Source organism: Onthophagus taurus, chromosome 2, assembly GCF_036711975.1.
Source record: "Onthophagus taurus isolate NC chromosome 2, IU_Otau_3.0, whole genome shotgun sequence".
NCBI classification, from domain to species: Eukaryota; Metazoa; Arthropoda; class Insecta; order Coleoptera; family Scarabaeidae; genus Onthophagus; species Onthophagus taurus.
The window spans coordinates 259596-275277 of NC_091967.1; the positions used below are offsets into that span (position 1 = coordinate 259596).

The 15682-nt window shown below is 33.9% G+C and overlaps 3 protein-coding genes across 4 annotated transcripts; 1 reads left to right on the forward strand and 2 right to left on the reverse strand.

Annotated features, from left to right (window-relative positions):
• Positions 1-977: 977 nt before the first annotated feature.
• LOC111421194 (polymerase delta-interacting protein 3-like) lies at positions 978-2621 on the reverse strand. Of its 2 annotated transcripts, none has more exons than XM_023054338.2 (3): positions 2455-2621; positions 1390-2394; positions 978-1338 (listed from the first exon to the last, which is right to left on the reverse strand). In XM_023054338.2, the coding sequence occupies exons 1-3, from the start codon at positions 2466-2468 to the stop codon at positions 1248-1250; spliced, it is 1110 nt and encodes a 369-aa protein (XP_022910106.2). In that variant the 5' UTR covers positions 2469-2621; the 3' UTR covers positions 978-1247. The 2 variants fall into 2 exon arrangements, with proteins under 2 accessions (XP_022910106.2, XP_022910108.2); XM_023054340.2 differs by having other exon boundaries at positions 1088-1338; positions 1395-2394.
• A 416-nt stretch (positions 2622-3037) lies between these two features.
• On the forward strand, positions 3038-5290 carry LOC111421195 (4-aminobutyrate aminotransferase). Its single transcript, XM_023054341.2, has 6 exons — positions 3038-3199; positions 3575-3678; positions 3732-3899; positions 3950-4701; positions 4757-5025; positions 5082-5290. Exons 1-6 carry the CDS (start codon positions 3139-3141, stop codon positions 5204-5206), a joined length of 1479 nt encoding a protein of 492 aa, XP_022910109.1. The 5' UTR covers positions 3038-3138; the 3' UTR covers positions 5207-5290.
• Positions 5291-14298: 9008 nt separating this feature from the next.
• On the reverse strand, positions 14299-15606 carry LOC111421193 (RING finger protein 37). The gene has a single exon (XM_023054337.2). The coding sequence runs from the start codon at positions 15583-15585 to the stop codon at positions 14368-14370; it is 1218 nt and encodes a 405-aa protein (XP_022910105.2). The 5' UTR covers positions 15586-15606; the 3' UTR covers positions 14299-14367.
• Positions 15607-15682: the final 76 nt, after the last annotated feature.

Here is a 15682-nt window from a genome sequence, read left to right on the forward strand (position 1 = left end):
AAAATTTTCAGTTTTTGCCGATAGGGCGAAAACAAAAGACGATAGCTGTTCGGAGTTTTCGGCATTAGCATTTTCTCGAAAAACGAGATCATGACATGTAAGCTACTTTTTTTCTATCTCTTTTAGTTTCGGAGATAGCCTATGTGGACATCGAAATTGGGACACCCTGTACTGTATTCCAGGCGGAAGTATTTGCTATTGACATGGGTGCTAAAATCCTGCTTGAAAGAGGGGTGAAGAACATGACAGTACGAATTTTCTCAGGCAGTCAAGCCGCTCTCCAGGCGCTGCAAGCCGTGAAAACGGTGTCGGCTCTGGTTAATGATTGTAAGAGAACATTAAACACACTGAGTTGTGATAACAGAGTCTCTCTGATCTGGGTCCCGGGTCACTCTGGGGTTGCTGGCAATGAAGCGGCAGATAAGCTAGCACGAGATGGCAGCGCTGAAGCGTTTGTGGGACCGGAACCAGCAGTTGGTGTATCATTTGCGATGGCCAAATATAGGATTGGACTGTGGGCTGAAGAGAGACTTCGCGTGCTGTGGACCAGTTCTCCTGGAATGAGACATGCTAAGGTGTTTATTAACATCGCCACTGTCAAACCCGGGAATATTTTAGGACTTGCCCGTAGTAGCATAAAAGTTCTAATGGGCACTGCCGATTAAAAGCACACCTCAACTTGTTGGGTTTAGCCGACTATGTGCGGAGGAAGCAGAGACGGTTGAGCATGTTTTATGCCACTGCGCAGTTTATCTCCTCAAAAGATTTGAATGACCTTTCGCCGAGCAAGGTATTAATGTTCGTTAAGAGCGGTGAAATTTGATAACGATATCTATCGGGGTACAATAGATCCTTAGGGTCGCGGTGCAAGGTTGGTTGGTCCGCCTACCCGATATGTATTCTATGTAATGTAATGCATAATTTAGGTGGTGCGATAATTTTGGAGAGTAGTGTATAAAATTAAGCGATTATAAATATCAATTTAGTCGTAAAATTTTATTTTGATTACATTTATACAGTTATTGTAAATGAAAAAGCTAAATAACTTAATTTTAAAAAACAATTAAAAGGAAGTTATTAAAAAAAGTTTCATTTAACTTTCTATTTTATTGTTTTTAAACGCTAATATTATCGTTATAAAGACTTATTTTGACAAACACATTAAATATAATGACAAATTAATTATATTGAAGGATCTAAGTACCACCTTTTCATGATTTTTCTTCAAATCTATCGATAATTACATTCTAATCACGTTGAAAAAGAACTTTATGTATTGTAGATAAATCAGGAACGAGTTTATTTGAATCAGAAATTGTAGATTTTCTTGACACCGATCTAAAAATAATATCGCTTTATAAATTTAACAAAAATTAAAAAGATTTATACCCAACGGGTGCAATGGCTGGTGCGGTAGGATTATTAATTGGCCTTTTATTAACCAATAAACACTTCATAGGTTGTCCATCCAATTGTCGGTTGTGATAAGTTTCGACAGCTTTTTGTGCATCCTTTAAATCTTTATAAATCACTTCCGCGGTTCCAGGTCTTACTAATCTTGCAACTAATAATTCGCCAATATCCTCAAACAATTCTCTTATATCATCTTCAGTTACACCACCTTGCAAATTAGAAACGACAATTCTATGTCCAACAGGTATAACAACTTTCGTTTTTATTCCACTGGCGAGGACTCCGTGAGATTGTTGTGGTGCCGGGAGTGTATCTAATCGAGAATGTATACTCATTTTCATCGGTGTGGTTCTTAGCGGAGCAACTAATGGCATTTCTTCATCATCAACCGCATCTAAATCAACGTAACCTGCAAGTCTTTTAGAATTAAAACGTAAATCTGAAGGGTTATAATTTCGTCTTGGTTCTGAAGTTTGCGGGATAATATCAGGATGGACCCATCGATATAAATCCGATTGATCAAATGGATAAGTTTGTACAGGCAAGGTATAATCGTTTAATATGGTTTTTCGAATAACTGGTGGTACAAAAGGTTGCTTAACAGACGGAATTGGTCTTTTTGGGGAAATTTTTTTGGGAGATCTCGATTGTAAGAGTCCTAATTGCTGTTGTATTGCTACATTTAAATCGTTCAATTTTGGTTTGTTTGTTACTAATGAGATTTTTCCATTTCTATCCGTTTTTTTCATAATACTATTACCAATATATTTCACATCTCCAGATCGTTTTTGACGCATTTTTTCCAGTTTGTTTCTAGCATCTTGCTTTTTTGCCATATTCGCAAGGATATCTCTTGCATCTCTTACATTTTTACGTTTCGATTGAATTAATTTTTGACGTGCATCTGCTACGTTTGGTTTTATTTTAAACGTTCCTAACCGTTTTTTAATATTCTGAGAAGGCTTCATGTTTATACGATTTCTGAAAAAGATTTTAATACCTAATTGTTTTTAATGCCTAAAAATAGGTGTATATACCTACCTGGCTTTTACCATTATCTTTTATGTGTATAGAAGAGTTATTATATGTTTAGATTTACGTTTTTATAACTAAGCCTAGTTACAACACCATGCACCACCACTAATTTATGAAATTTCCGATACCTGTCAAAATGGCTTTTGGGTTAACTGTAATGCCGGCCTGTGATTGGTTAAGTGACCACCAGAGTTTCAATTTGTACTAAATGACAATGCTTCTAATTTATTTTATCGCACTAATTTATTTATAAACAATTTATTTTTGTATTATGATCTTTAAAAATTAATATTCTAATTATATTGTTTTAATTAATTAAAACAACCAATGCAATTTTGAAATGTCATTAAATGAATGTCAAATGTCATTAAAATGACATTTAAAATGAAACACCATTAGTTTTAAATCCATAATTAATTTTGTTATGTTAAAAAATTATACTATAAGGTAAATTAAACTCAATTCCCTATTACATCCAATAAAGTTTTAAATTTTCATTTAGCAAACAGGAAATTTAATAATTTCAATCTTCTGCGCGCAAGCGCTGAAGGTATAAGCAACGTCAATCGATGGCAAAACAACTTTTACCGGATTGTTCGGTGTTTTAAAAACACCCACTCCGCATTGTGATAAGATTAGAACGTATTTAAAGATACTGTACTATTTTATTTGCAAGTAATTTGACCAAAAATGGTGTTTTTAACAGCTGTTGCTCGAAATTCTCGATACATTCATAGCAAAACTTTGGAAAGTAAGTATTTCTTTCTTCTTAATACTTTTCGATCAGTTCTACTTATCTAATTATTATAATTTTTATAAAAGTCAAGATGATAATTAATAATTTTTTAAACAACTGTCACTTAATTTCTGTCAATATTTAATTTAACGCCATCTAGCGGCACAATAAAAAAAATCCTTTTTTAAATTTATAATTTGATTTTTTTCTAAATATTGCCATGATTCGTTTATTGTTAGTGTGGAGCTTGTTATTTATATGGTGGTAAAAATATTTGCAAAAGATAAGAGATATAAATATAACTCGTGTTTGCCATTTTAAACCATTTATCTTTTATTTATTTTAACACATTACCGTCCAATTTGCAACTAAAAGTTAATTTTTTTAAAGATTTTTCCAAAGCTTTTGTACCATGTGAGCCCGCACAACCTTTAATGTGCAAGCCAGATAGCCCTGCTAGTAAAGAAATGTTATGCGAGTTAAATAAAGTACAGGTATGTAATATGTTGCACAAAAAATCATAATATTAACTCAAACATTTTTTAAGTATGCAGGAGCTGTTCAATTTTTCACCGATTTGGATAAATCAATGGGAAATTACATAGTAGATGCTGATGGTAACACAATTTTGGATTGTTACACACAAATTGCTTCTATGCCATTAGGATATAATTATCCAAGTCTTTTCAATGTCTTCAAAGATGAATCAAAAATGGTATTCTAACAACAACTGATTTTAAAATAGATTAAAAGATTTTTTTTTAGAAAATTCTTCTCAACAGAGTTGCTTTAGGTGTTTACCCACCGGTAAATTGGCATAATTATATAAACAATGTATTAATGAGTGTTGCCCCGAAAGGTTTAAAAAATGTTCAAACGCAAATGTGTGGAACTTGTGCTAACGAGCAAGCATTTAAAAACATATTTATTTGGCACGCAAATCAATCTAGATCAGGTTCAAAAGGATTTACTGAAGAAGAATTAAAAACTTCAATGTTAAATAAACCACCCGGTTGTCCTCAAGTGGCGATTTTATCGTTTGAAGGTGGATTTCATGGAAGAACAACCGGTTCTTTATCCGCAACGCGCACAAAACCAATTCATAAACTTGATTTTCCATTGTTAAGTCATTGGCCGGCTGCTAAATTTCCTCAATACAAATATCCTTTAGATGAACATAAATGTGAAAATTTAGCTGAAGATAAAAAGTGTTTGGCTCAAGTTGAAGATATTATTGAGAAACAACGCAAAAATGGATGCCCTGTCGCTGGGGTAATCATTGAACCTATTCAATCGGAAGGTGGTGATAACGAAGCTTCGCCTGAATTCTTTAAAGAATTACAAAAGATTTGTAAAAAGAATAAAATTGCGTTCTTAATTGATGAGGTTCAAACCGGATGTGGAGCAACTGGAAAAATGTGGTGTCACGAATGGTTTGATTTACCTCTTCCCCCTGATATTGTTTGCTTTAGTAAAAAAATGCAATTTGGAGGGTATTATCACACTGAAGAAATGCGGTACTTCTTTAACCTTTTTTATTTGAAATAAATCGATAAACTGTTTTAATTGTAGTCCAGATCAGCCATACAGAGTCTTCAATACTTGGATGGGGGATCCTGCAAGACTTTTTATTTTAGAAGAGGTTATAAACGTAATTCAAACAGAACGTTTGCTGGATAGTGTCGAAGTGGTTGGATGTTACACCAAATGCGGATTGAGCGAATTATGTAAAGAATTCCCAAATATTATTAACTCGGCAAGAGGACGTGGATTATTATTAGCGGTTAATGCTAAAGATACTAAAACTAGAGATACTATTTTATCTAAATTAAAATCAAAAGGTTAAATTCAAGCTCGAAAATTAATATTAATCTAAGTAAATAATATTTTTTTGTAGGTGTTCTTGTTGGTGGTTGTGGATCATTATCGGTTCGTCTACGTCCAGCTTTAATATTCCAAAAAAACCACGCTGATATATTTTTGGATAAATTTCGCGAGACTTTATGCGAGATGCGCTGTTAAAGAAAATCTCGTCTTTCATAAAAATGCGTGGTATTTGTTGTCGGACTTAGCTCTAAAAAGAAATTGTTGTAACGTAATCTGTCTTCCAATCAAATCCATCCTATAGTAAGCCAAAAAGAACAATGGATGTGATTTTTCGTCTTCCAATATTTCTTATACTCTAACTATTTTGTCTTTTTATGTTTTAAATATACACATTTAATCGAAGAGAAATTTATTTATTTTTTAACCCCACACTGTATTTTTGGTTTATAACTAATAACACAAATCGTCGGCCTAATCTGCAAAACTCGTAAGTCACAAATAAAGAATTTTGGAGGAGGAGGAAAAAACGTTTCAACAATTAATTATCAAACATTTAATTGTTCTATTGCTATAGAATATCAAATATGCGTTCTATCTTATATATTTATGGGTTATTATGGATTAAACAATATTTATTGAAATTAAAAAGGACTTACGGGATTGAACATACTGGATTTCCATGTTTAAAGAATAAATACAGGATTATTAAGAATACACTAAACATTTTAAGGTATTTATTTACCAAATTATTGCAAAATTAAAATTTTTTAGAATAAACAGATACAGATACAAACAAAATATATTTATTTTTCGAAGAAACAGATAAAACAGAATAGTTATATTTTGAAATATATATGGAAATTATTATAAGACAATGCAATGGTCTTATTTAACAAATGGAAAGTTATTATAAAAGTAATGATAGTCTCTTTGTAAACTTGACTTTAGAGATAATAATAATAATAATAATAAGTTTATTGTGTTATATGCCAGGGCTTACACTCGTCATATATAATTCAATACAATAAGTAAATTCACAATCAACAATCAAATCTCAATTACAGTCCTATCTTTCAGATATTCCTCAACTGAGTAGAACACATTCCTCAACAAAGACGCTCTTATGACATTTTTAAATTTATTTTTTTGCAAAGATCTAATGCCCATGGGCAATTTATTAAATAAGATTTGTGCAATATATATGTGACTTTTTTGCGTTCTACTCAGTCGACAAAAATCAACGTAAATGTTTTCACGGTTTCTGGTCCCATAACTATGCACGTCGGCATGCGTGCTGTATTTGTCTTTATTATCGTAACAGTACAGAAGACACTCAAGTATAAACAAAGATGGTAGTGTCAAAATATCAAGTTGTCTGAAAGCGTGTCGGCAGTCATCTGTATAGTTAAGTTTAGCAATGATCCTCACCGCCTTGCGCTGCAAGCCAAATATATGGTTACTAGCTGGACTACCACCCCAAGCAATGATACAATAATTCAATATTGAGTGTATGAGCGCGAAATAAGAGGTTCTGGCCACCTCAGCCGACACAGAATTCACCAATCTACGTAGTAGAAATATGTTTCGGGCAATTTTCTTACCAATCTCTACCGTATGACCCTCAAAATTCAAGTCGGGAGGACTCACTGTTATTCCCAGTAATTTAGTAGAGGATAGCTCATTTAAATTTATATAATTTTGTCTAAGACTGAACAATGATTGGACCGTTTTGTCTTTATTTAAACACAATTCATTGGCAATACACCATTCGTTTGCCGCGGTCAGCAGTCGATCCGTGGAGGATATCACTTCCTCAAACTCAATACCCGTTACCAGCAGCGTCGCGTCATCCGCATACAACAAACAGTTCACATTATCACCCAAACACCTAGGAAAATCGTTAAAGAAAAGAATAAACAGGAGGGGTCCCAATATTGATCCCTGAGGGACGCCTCTCGTGATACGAAGTCGCTCAGACGTTCCATTTTCACACTTAACCTGTTGGGATCTGCCCGACAGATATGATCTGATTAAGTCAACACTGTCCTGATCAAATCGGAAAAAATATCGCAGTTTATGCAATAGCATACTGTGGGATACACTGTCAAAAGCGCGTGACAGATCCAAAAACAATGCAGCGCAGAATTTCCGTTTTTCATATGCATCATAACAGGTGTTCATAAATTTAATAATTGCATCCTTTGTGCTCCGACCAGGTCGAAATCCAAATTGGTTTTCAAAAAGCATATTATTTGATTCTACATGTGCTATTATTTGCTTGTAAATTACGCGTTCAAATACTTTAGACAGCGCCGGTAGTATACTAATAGGTCGGTAATTCGAGCAGTCATTTTTATCGCCGCGTTTGAAAATAGGCACAACAGACGCAACCTTTAACACATCAGGGAATACACAAGAAGACAACGAGCTGTTTACCAATCTGGTTAAAGGCTTCACAAATAGGCTAATATTATTCTTTATAACTTTGGTTGGAACACCGTATATGTCTCTAGTCCCACTAGACTTCAAACCCTGAAGGATACCCCTAACCTCACACTCCGACACTTGTGTAAAGGAAAAAATGGGGACATCGATAAAGCTAGCAGGGCATATGCTTGAAGAAGGGTTAGCCAATGGACCAAGCTGAGACACAATGTTATTGGCCTCGTTAACAAAGAAATCATTAAGAATATCCGGGTCAAGATTCACTGAATTTTGTTTATTGGCGTTTGGCCTGTTATTGTTTATAACCGCCCAAGAAGCTCTAGATTTATTATTCGACCCATTAATAAAATTATTCGTGGCTTTACGCTTTGCCTCAGCTATTTTGTTACGGTATAACAATCTGGCTTTGTCTCTAGAATCTCTTAGACTTTCTGTTTTGAAACGGTTATAAAGATTAGAAGCCAAGTCACAGATATCTCTCAGCTGGCGCAGTGTGTTATCAAACCATTTGATTCCTCCATCACGGACTCTAACCTGCCTACCAACCTCAGGATAAGCTGTATAAAATGTTGATAAGAACCGTTCAAAAAAGTAACTGAATTTTGCATTAACATCAAATTCACTATCAGAAAAAATCTCCCAGGAGTATTTCTGAAAGAGTTCAAAAAATCTTATGTTGCCCTCAACACTAATTGGTCTACCAATCCCAGTAGTGTACCTCACAGGAAATGTTGACAAAATTTCAGCCGAAATAAATTGGCCATGGTGATCCGAAATATTATTCATGATAACCCCGGACCTGAAAACGTCCCGCTCTAATTTAACAAAAACATTGTCAATACAATTATTTCCCCGTGTAGGCTGTGAGATTGTGGGAGAGAACCCAAAGGTGGAAAATATATTACAAAGTTCAGTAGCGTTAGTATCACGGGTTCCAAATTTAACGTTAAAATCACCTAGGACTATGATATTTCTGCAGTCGGCCAAACTAACCAGAACACGCTCAATAATATTCTTAAAGTTTACAAAACTACCGGATGGGGATCTATAAACACAAACAATAATTGCCAGGGTAGCCTCACACCGCAGAGCTGCCAACTCACAATCAACTTCAACAGACAACTTGTTAATATTCTCCAATACATTGCATTTTCGACCAATTTTAGAAAAAATTGCCACTCCACCGTGGATATGGACAGTTCTAACAAAAAACGAATGAGCAATCCACTTTCCAATCCGCATCCCAAGTTCAAACTCCATACTGTGAAGGAAATGTTCACTAATACAAACAAAATCAAAAACCGTTTTATGACTTTCAAAAAACAGCTCAAGCTCACCTATCTTCGGACGCAACCCTTGAGCATTTAAATGAAAAACAGAAATTACCTCGTAATTCGGCAATGTACGCTTGAAAATGGGATCGACACTGGAAGCGGACTCAGATCTTGTTGTACTGTCAAACACGAGCCGACGTGCATTCCGGGTCAATGGTAACATATATTAAATTGTCATTTACGTCAGTATGATTAAAAAACGAAGAACACCTATGAGCGTCAATAACATTATACAACATATTAAAAACTTCTAATTTCCCATAACCATTCAAATGAATACCACCTTTATTATAATGATTCCCCCCTACTATATTATTCACTTCAAAATAAATTAAACCCTTACTTACATATTTGGTACAATATTCGAATAAGGTACAGTTCATTTCATATATTTGCTGATTGACATTAAACTTGGGGTTTATGTATGGTATTGACATAAAAATAACATTTGTGTGCCCTAGCCTAGATATAATCTTATGTAGTTGTGGCTTATTATAATGCTTATTGCGGAGCGCGTCGTTTGTACCAGCAAAAATTAGAATATAATCACTTTTGGTAAAAGACTTAGACAAAGCGGCGGCGTCCGCAACAACATCCACAAGACAAGCATTTGGTTTAAATATTACCTCCAAATCTGGCACAATATCTCCAAGAAATTTGGAGGCATATCGTCCCTGGCTGTCAGCTAGTAAAAGAGTTTTTGATAAAACAGCATCCCTGGACAATGGTTGATTGCTGTTTGGAAACAATTTGATGTTCGCACGCGGCTCAATTACAGGCGACGACGCTTGTCGCCGATTTTTGTTCTTGCTCTCGACGGTGACACCCCCGTGAATGAGCTCCAGGGCAGTAGAAACGGAGATGTTTTCCCTTCTTCTTTCGGCAGTGTCCGTGGCGGTGCTGCATCCCCCACCCGCCTTCGTAACGTTGGAGCCGGTCCTACCAGCGCGATTCTCGACTTTACGGTTTGGAGTGAAATTCTCTTTTTCACAACAACAGTTTACGCCATTTTGAACTTTAATTAATTTCTTCGTAAATCGATTCTCATTAACTTGATCCGTAGTCTTGGCGGCTCTTAAAATTTTTGTAATTCGTGTTTCTAGCATGTTTATTTTTGTTTCGAGTCGGTTGATTAAAGCTAGAAGCCTCAACGTGTTATTTTTTGACTTGGAGGTTTTTACTAACCGAGTTTGCATTGGAATTACTGTGTTTGTCGAACTGTTTAGATCATCGTTGGAGTTTTCATCATCACTAACCTCTATCTCAACTATAGAATCGCAGTAGAGGGCTGCTTGGAGTCGCTTCTGAAGTTGTAACTTTGTTCCGCTAGTTTCCAGATTCATTTTCTTTAAATTGACTTTTAGTTTCTTCACCGTAGAAGAACAAATTTCTTCCACAGTTATCATCGCGAAAAAGTTATATTAGTTACACGCACAGAGAAACTTGAAAGAATTTTCGCTACTTTAAATTTATCGCACAGACTCTTTATTATGTAGCATTCACCTCGACGATCAGATCGAGACTGATCGAGATTGTAATTGCATCCACTTTTCATATTTAATTGGAATTGGACCCTTGTATAATGCTGGAAGATCATCCACTGGACATTTAGCTTTTTTCTCTGACCTTTACTTACTCGGCTATAATGAAGTTCAACAAAATCTTCTGTATGTCTCAATTTATAAAATAAAGAACTATCGGGTGCATATCGTAATGCTCGTATGTCGGCTGTTACGACTGGATCCCCAGCCCGCTTTCCTGGACGTATAGATTTCAAATAATTTAACATGTGAAAATCCTTGAAAAAAGTATAATAGAAATAAAAAACTTTATAAGGTTGTTTTTCTCGAGCTTTCAAACAAATGTTAACATAATCGGCTGGTACATTGATGTCTGTGTGCCGCATCCGTCTCTCAATCGTTGAATGCATCGAATCGGCCTCCATCTAGGTATGGCCTTTTTCGAAGTATTTTTGTTCAATAGTTATATCCAGAGTCATCGATAAGTTTATTAATGCGTTGGCCAAAGTGGAATTACGATTTTGGGATGTACAGCCATCACTGTACAATATTACTTTTTGTTTTGGTTCCATATTCATAAAAACATTATCTATTATAAATTTGCAGATTATAGTAGAATAGTCATTTGCCGAGACACTCCCATTTGATTCATGCCATAAGTAGCAATATCCATTTTTAGCTTTTAGGTCAAAAAAATGTGAAGTTATGTACCATTAACTTCTGTTTGAAGTAAAGTGATGAAGCATTTGACTTCGGCGATAACAGAATTGATTGCAGGTCCATGCAAAAAATATGACTTTCTGCTTCTTTATCTTTTATTTTTTCTTCCCTTGCTTATTTTTTCATTGTCTGGTGTAAGTTAAAAATTTCATCTGATAGATTTCCAGTTCTATGACTTACACATTTGTCACATTCGTCTTTCTTTGGACGAAAGAGCGACAAGTTCATTTTCTCAAAAACATGATCAAATGATGTACTGGATGCGAACTTGTATTTATTATCTGCGTACCATTGTTTGTAAAATATATAAATTGAATATTTTGACTTCCATAATGGCTCTAAGTAAAATTTTGATGATGACGATCGGCAGTAATGAGATTCGACCCTTGGTAACTCATTTAAAAAACGCTGTATATTTTCTTTCACTTTCTGATATCGAGTAGCTTTTTCTTTAATACATTTTTATTCTTGTTGTTTTTCAGTATTCTCTCCCACATCTTTATTTATATTCTTTTCCCGAGCAATTTCCTTCAACCAGTCCAAAACCATGTTCTCTTTTACGCAATGTGTGAGTAAAAACATTAGAGAGAAAACATAGTATGCAAGCATACTCTTAAACGATCACCTGCTTTTTTTAAGTAGTATTCTAAAGTCTCGCTTCTCCTTGACACATTATCCTCTTTTCTATTTCTTTGTCTATTAATAGGCTTAGATACAATTAATAATGACACATACACTTTTCTTGTAGACCATGTCATTTCTGACCAAAAATTATCAAAAATATTTTCCCTCTCCGTTTCTGAAAAATCGCGACATTTTAGCACCGAATTCTCACGCAAGCAAGGTTTGCAGTTGCACCACTCTTGCATTTTTCTCTCCTCTTTTGGCAAATCGTATCTCCATTTTCCGTCGACCATTTTTCTTCCTAAATATTCTTTTCCTTGTTCGCGAAACGACTTTCTTTTACTTTCATTCCATGTTTCGGTGTCTACAAACTGTCTCTTGTTTCTTTTTCTTTTCATCTCTGGTAAGTCAGATTGTTGAGCTGTGTCATTGCTTACATCATCCTGGGGATGGATGGTAGTTTCAGGTACATAATTTGGATCCCCTTCATCAGCATCCATTTCTTCATCTTCCTCATCTTTACTATTTAATTCAGGCACATAATCCGGATCATCTATTTGCACTTCTATCTCTTCTTCAATATTTTTATATGATAAATGTTCTAAAAGCACATTATTTTCTAATCCAGTCTTTTTATTTTCTTCAATATCACATTCTGTACTCGCTAAGGCTTTGCAAACTTTATTTATTTCTTAGGTTGTCTCGTCAGTCTTTCCATCACTTATTCTTATATTATCATATTGTTGTGTAAAACTAAAACTAGATTCGATGGCATCAGTAATTTCTGGAATGTCTAATAATAACAAGCTTTTATCGTCTTGTATTGGTATCGGATTGCACAAACTAATATCGTTCGTAATATTGTCTATTTGTTGATTATAAGGTAACATGATACTAGTTTCAATACTCTGTTCATTATCACAGAAAGGTGTTACAGGGTTACAATAATTGTGCATTATAGGACATGAATGATTGTTTCTAGCAACTGATTCAGGATCAGATTCATTTAAAATTTCATTCAATTGTACAATATTGTTTTGATTGTTCATTGCATTGTGTGTGACTTGATTATTCGGCAGCCTAAAATTTGCCGAAATCTGCCTATAATTTTTTTTTATCTTTGACATACTCAATTATGTTTGCTGAAATGAAATTAAAAACTAATTATAAATTATTTTATTATACGAAACCTCTCGCAAATCCCACAAGTCCAACTGTGTTAATATATAACATAACATAGAATAACTTACCTTTAGCAAAAATTGCAAATAAAGTCACACTGATACCGGATGTTTACATATAATTTGTTTTTCAACAGAACCCTCTATTCACTGCATGCTGGATTACTCTGCAATGAGGACTTACGGCTATTACGTGTCGGGTTCAACGAGCATGGACTTGCGAGGTTTACTAAATTTTAAATTAACGAAAAAGTAATTTTTACAAGAATATGTAATTTTTCAATCAATAGATTATTGTTTCCCCAACAGATGCTACTAAAATGTCAATTTAGACCAAAAGTGGACTTACGGGTTTTGCAGATTAGGCCGACGAAATATCATAAAATAATAGTATATTAAAGTAAGATACGTTTGAAATGCACGAATTCAAGTTGAAAAACGACTGGCGAAGCCACGAGTTTTTTAATGAATGAGTGCTTTAAGTCTTATGAAACGTGTTTTTTATGCTATTTTTTGTGATTCGCGTTTTTATTCTTTTTTTTTCTCAAAAATAAAATAAATTTTGACAATGTAGGGAAATAGGTATGTAGCAGTTGGTAACACCGTAACACTTGAAAATAGAAATTTGAATTGACAATTAGAAACTGTCAAAACACAAAATGTATTCACCTGACAAAAATGTTTCATGTACACCTCCCAAAATAAGAGAAATTGCTCAGTGTTCAATGTCCTCATCATTGTGGACCTTGTATTCGATGCTAAGAACGTGTTTAAACATCCATAGACAAAAATTGTCACATTGACAACTAGAAAAATTAATGACCCAATGTCACCAACTTGAACTGGTTCCATAAAATGTTACTAAAATCTCATTACAGCATCGGATGCTGTAAGGAGTCTCATTACAGCACCCGTTTGAGTACTGTTATAGCTTCCATTACCGTAGCGAATTACAAAATAGTATATTAAAAAACAAGTTTCGTAAGACACGCTTGAAATGCACGAATTCAAGTTGAAAAACGAGTGGCGAAGCCACGAGTTTTTTAATGAATGAGTGCTTTAAGTCTTATGAAACGTGTTTTTTATGCTATTTTTTGTAATTCGCGTTTTTATACTTTTTTTTAACAAAAATAAAGTAAATTTTGGCAATGTAGGGAAATAGGTATGTAGCAGTTGGTAACACCGTAACACTTGAAAATAGAAATTTGAATTGACAATTAGAAACTGTCAAAACACAAAATGTATTCACCTGACAAAAATGTTTCATGTACACCTCTCAAAATAAGAGAAATTGCTCAGAGTTCAATGTCCTCATCATTGTGAATCTTATATTCGATGCTAAGAACGTGTTTAAACATCCATAAACAAATATTGACAACTACTGTTTCCATAAAATGTTAGTAAAATCTCATTACAGCATCAGATGCTGTTACCGTCGCGAATTACAAAAAAGATATAACCAATTACAGTAAATCAAATGTTTATTCATTTAATATAAATGTTTTAAATCACAAATATGCAATAAATTAGTCTTAAAAATGATATCTAGTTATTTGATTATTACCTAGCCTCAATTTACAAATAACACAAAAATTATTGTTTAAAGTCAAACATTTCCGACAATAAACGTGTTTACAAGTTGTAACATATAAAAAATTACTATTCTCACAACATCCACATTTATCCATTTTATTTAAATTAACCAAATTGCATTTATCATCACTTGAAAATCTAATAAAATTCTCACTGTTTAAAACGATATTATAAACATTGTCTAATTGAACACTTTTTTTATTGATCTCTTCACCTTTCAATTTTTTATTACTTTCTGATTCACCATCACAATATAAACCGGCTCTACCTAATGTACGTTTAACAGAAAATATCTCCTTTTGATTCGAATTTTGCAACAAAAACATATCAATGCGCGATTTTAACGCAACATTTAAAAGGGGCACTCTTTTCTGAGAAAATTTTAATCCGGTGAATGGGTCTGTTGGGTGTCGTCCACAAGAAGCATCTGTTGAGTAACATTTTTCTAATGTAGTTTGATCAACGGTGTGTCCGCTGGGTAAAGTCATAGGTAATGACATCACTTCATAAGTAATTTCATCTAAAAATTCATCGGGAACTTTAAACTCTTTAGTTGAACAACTTGGTGCAGATTTTAATGGATTTCCATTAATAGTGTTAGTTTTATTTAAAAGTTTATGAACTGTATCGATAGTTACTTGAGAACAAGTCTTTGAAATCAATCCCCAAATTTCAACTCTTCCCAAACACGGCGTTTTCATATTAGGTGTCTTTAAGATACGGATTCGAATACTTGAAGTGTTTAAAAACGTTCTAAATTCGTTTGACTTAAAAAACACTAAATGAAAGTCTTTATCTGTATTTTCGGGTCGCTTATTTCTCGAATATTTCCTAGCGTTACAAACTATGATTCCATCTTCATCGAAATTTGCTTTTGAAATCGTCACATATTGCGTTGTCGGGGTTTTAGCTAGAATTTCAACTCCAGATATCTTTTGATTACCATTTTTCGCATGTATAACTATATGAGATAAATTTATGTTGCAAATAAATTCAAAATCAACATCTACTGGTGGTCTTATAGTTGCGTATGCTATAAATCCTCTTCCTTTACGAACGAAATCAACGTGTACTAAATTTTCAACCTCAAAACCTTCTAAACAAGCCGTTTTTGTTGATACTTTTGGTAATAAAGTTGAATCTAAAAAATTGTACATTTTGTTTCTAGGTTATGTTGGAAGTATGACATATGACAAGAATAAAAAAACTGTTGGTTATTTTTTTATTAAAATAATAATAAATATTGCTAATTAT

Coding starts and splice junctions, on each gene's coding strand:
- LOC111421193 (XM_023054337.2), bottom strand. CDS start 15,585: ATGTACAATTTTTTAGATTCAACTTTATTACCAAAAGTATCAACAAAA.
- LOC111421195 (XM_023054341.2), top strand. CDS start 3,139: ATGGTGTTTTTAACAGCTGTTGCTCGAAATTCTCGATACATTCATAGC. Junction 3,900..3,949: donor TCAAAGATGAATCAAAAATG/GTATTCTAACAA, acceptor ATTTTTTTTTAG/AAAATTCTTCTCAACAGAGT. Junction 4,702..4,756: donor TATCACACTGAAGAAATGCG/GTACTTCTTTAA, acceptor TTTTAATTGTAG/TCCAGATCAGCCATACAGAG.
- LOC111421194 (XM_023054338.2), bottom strand. Junction 1,339..1,389: donor CCAGCCATTGCACCCGTTGG/GTATAAATCTTT, acceptor TATTATTTTTAG/ATCGGTGTCAAGAAAATCTA.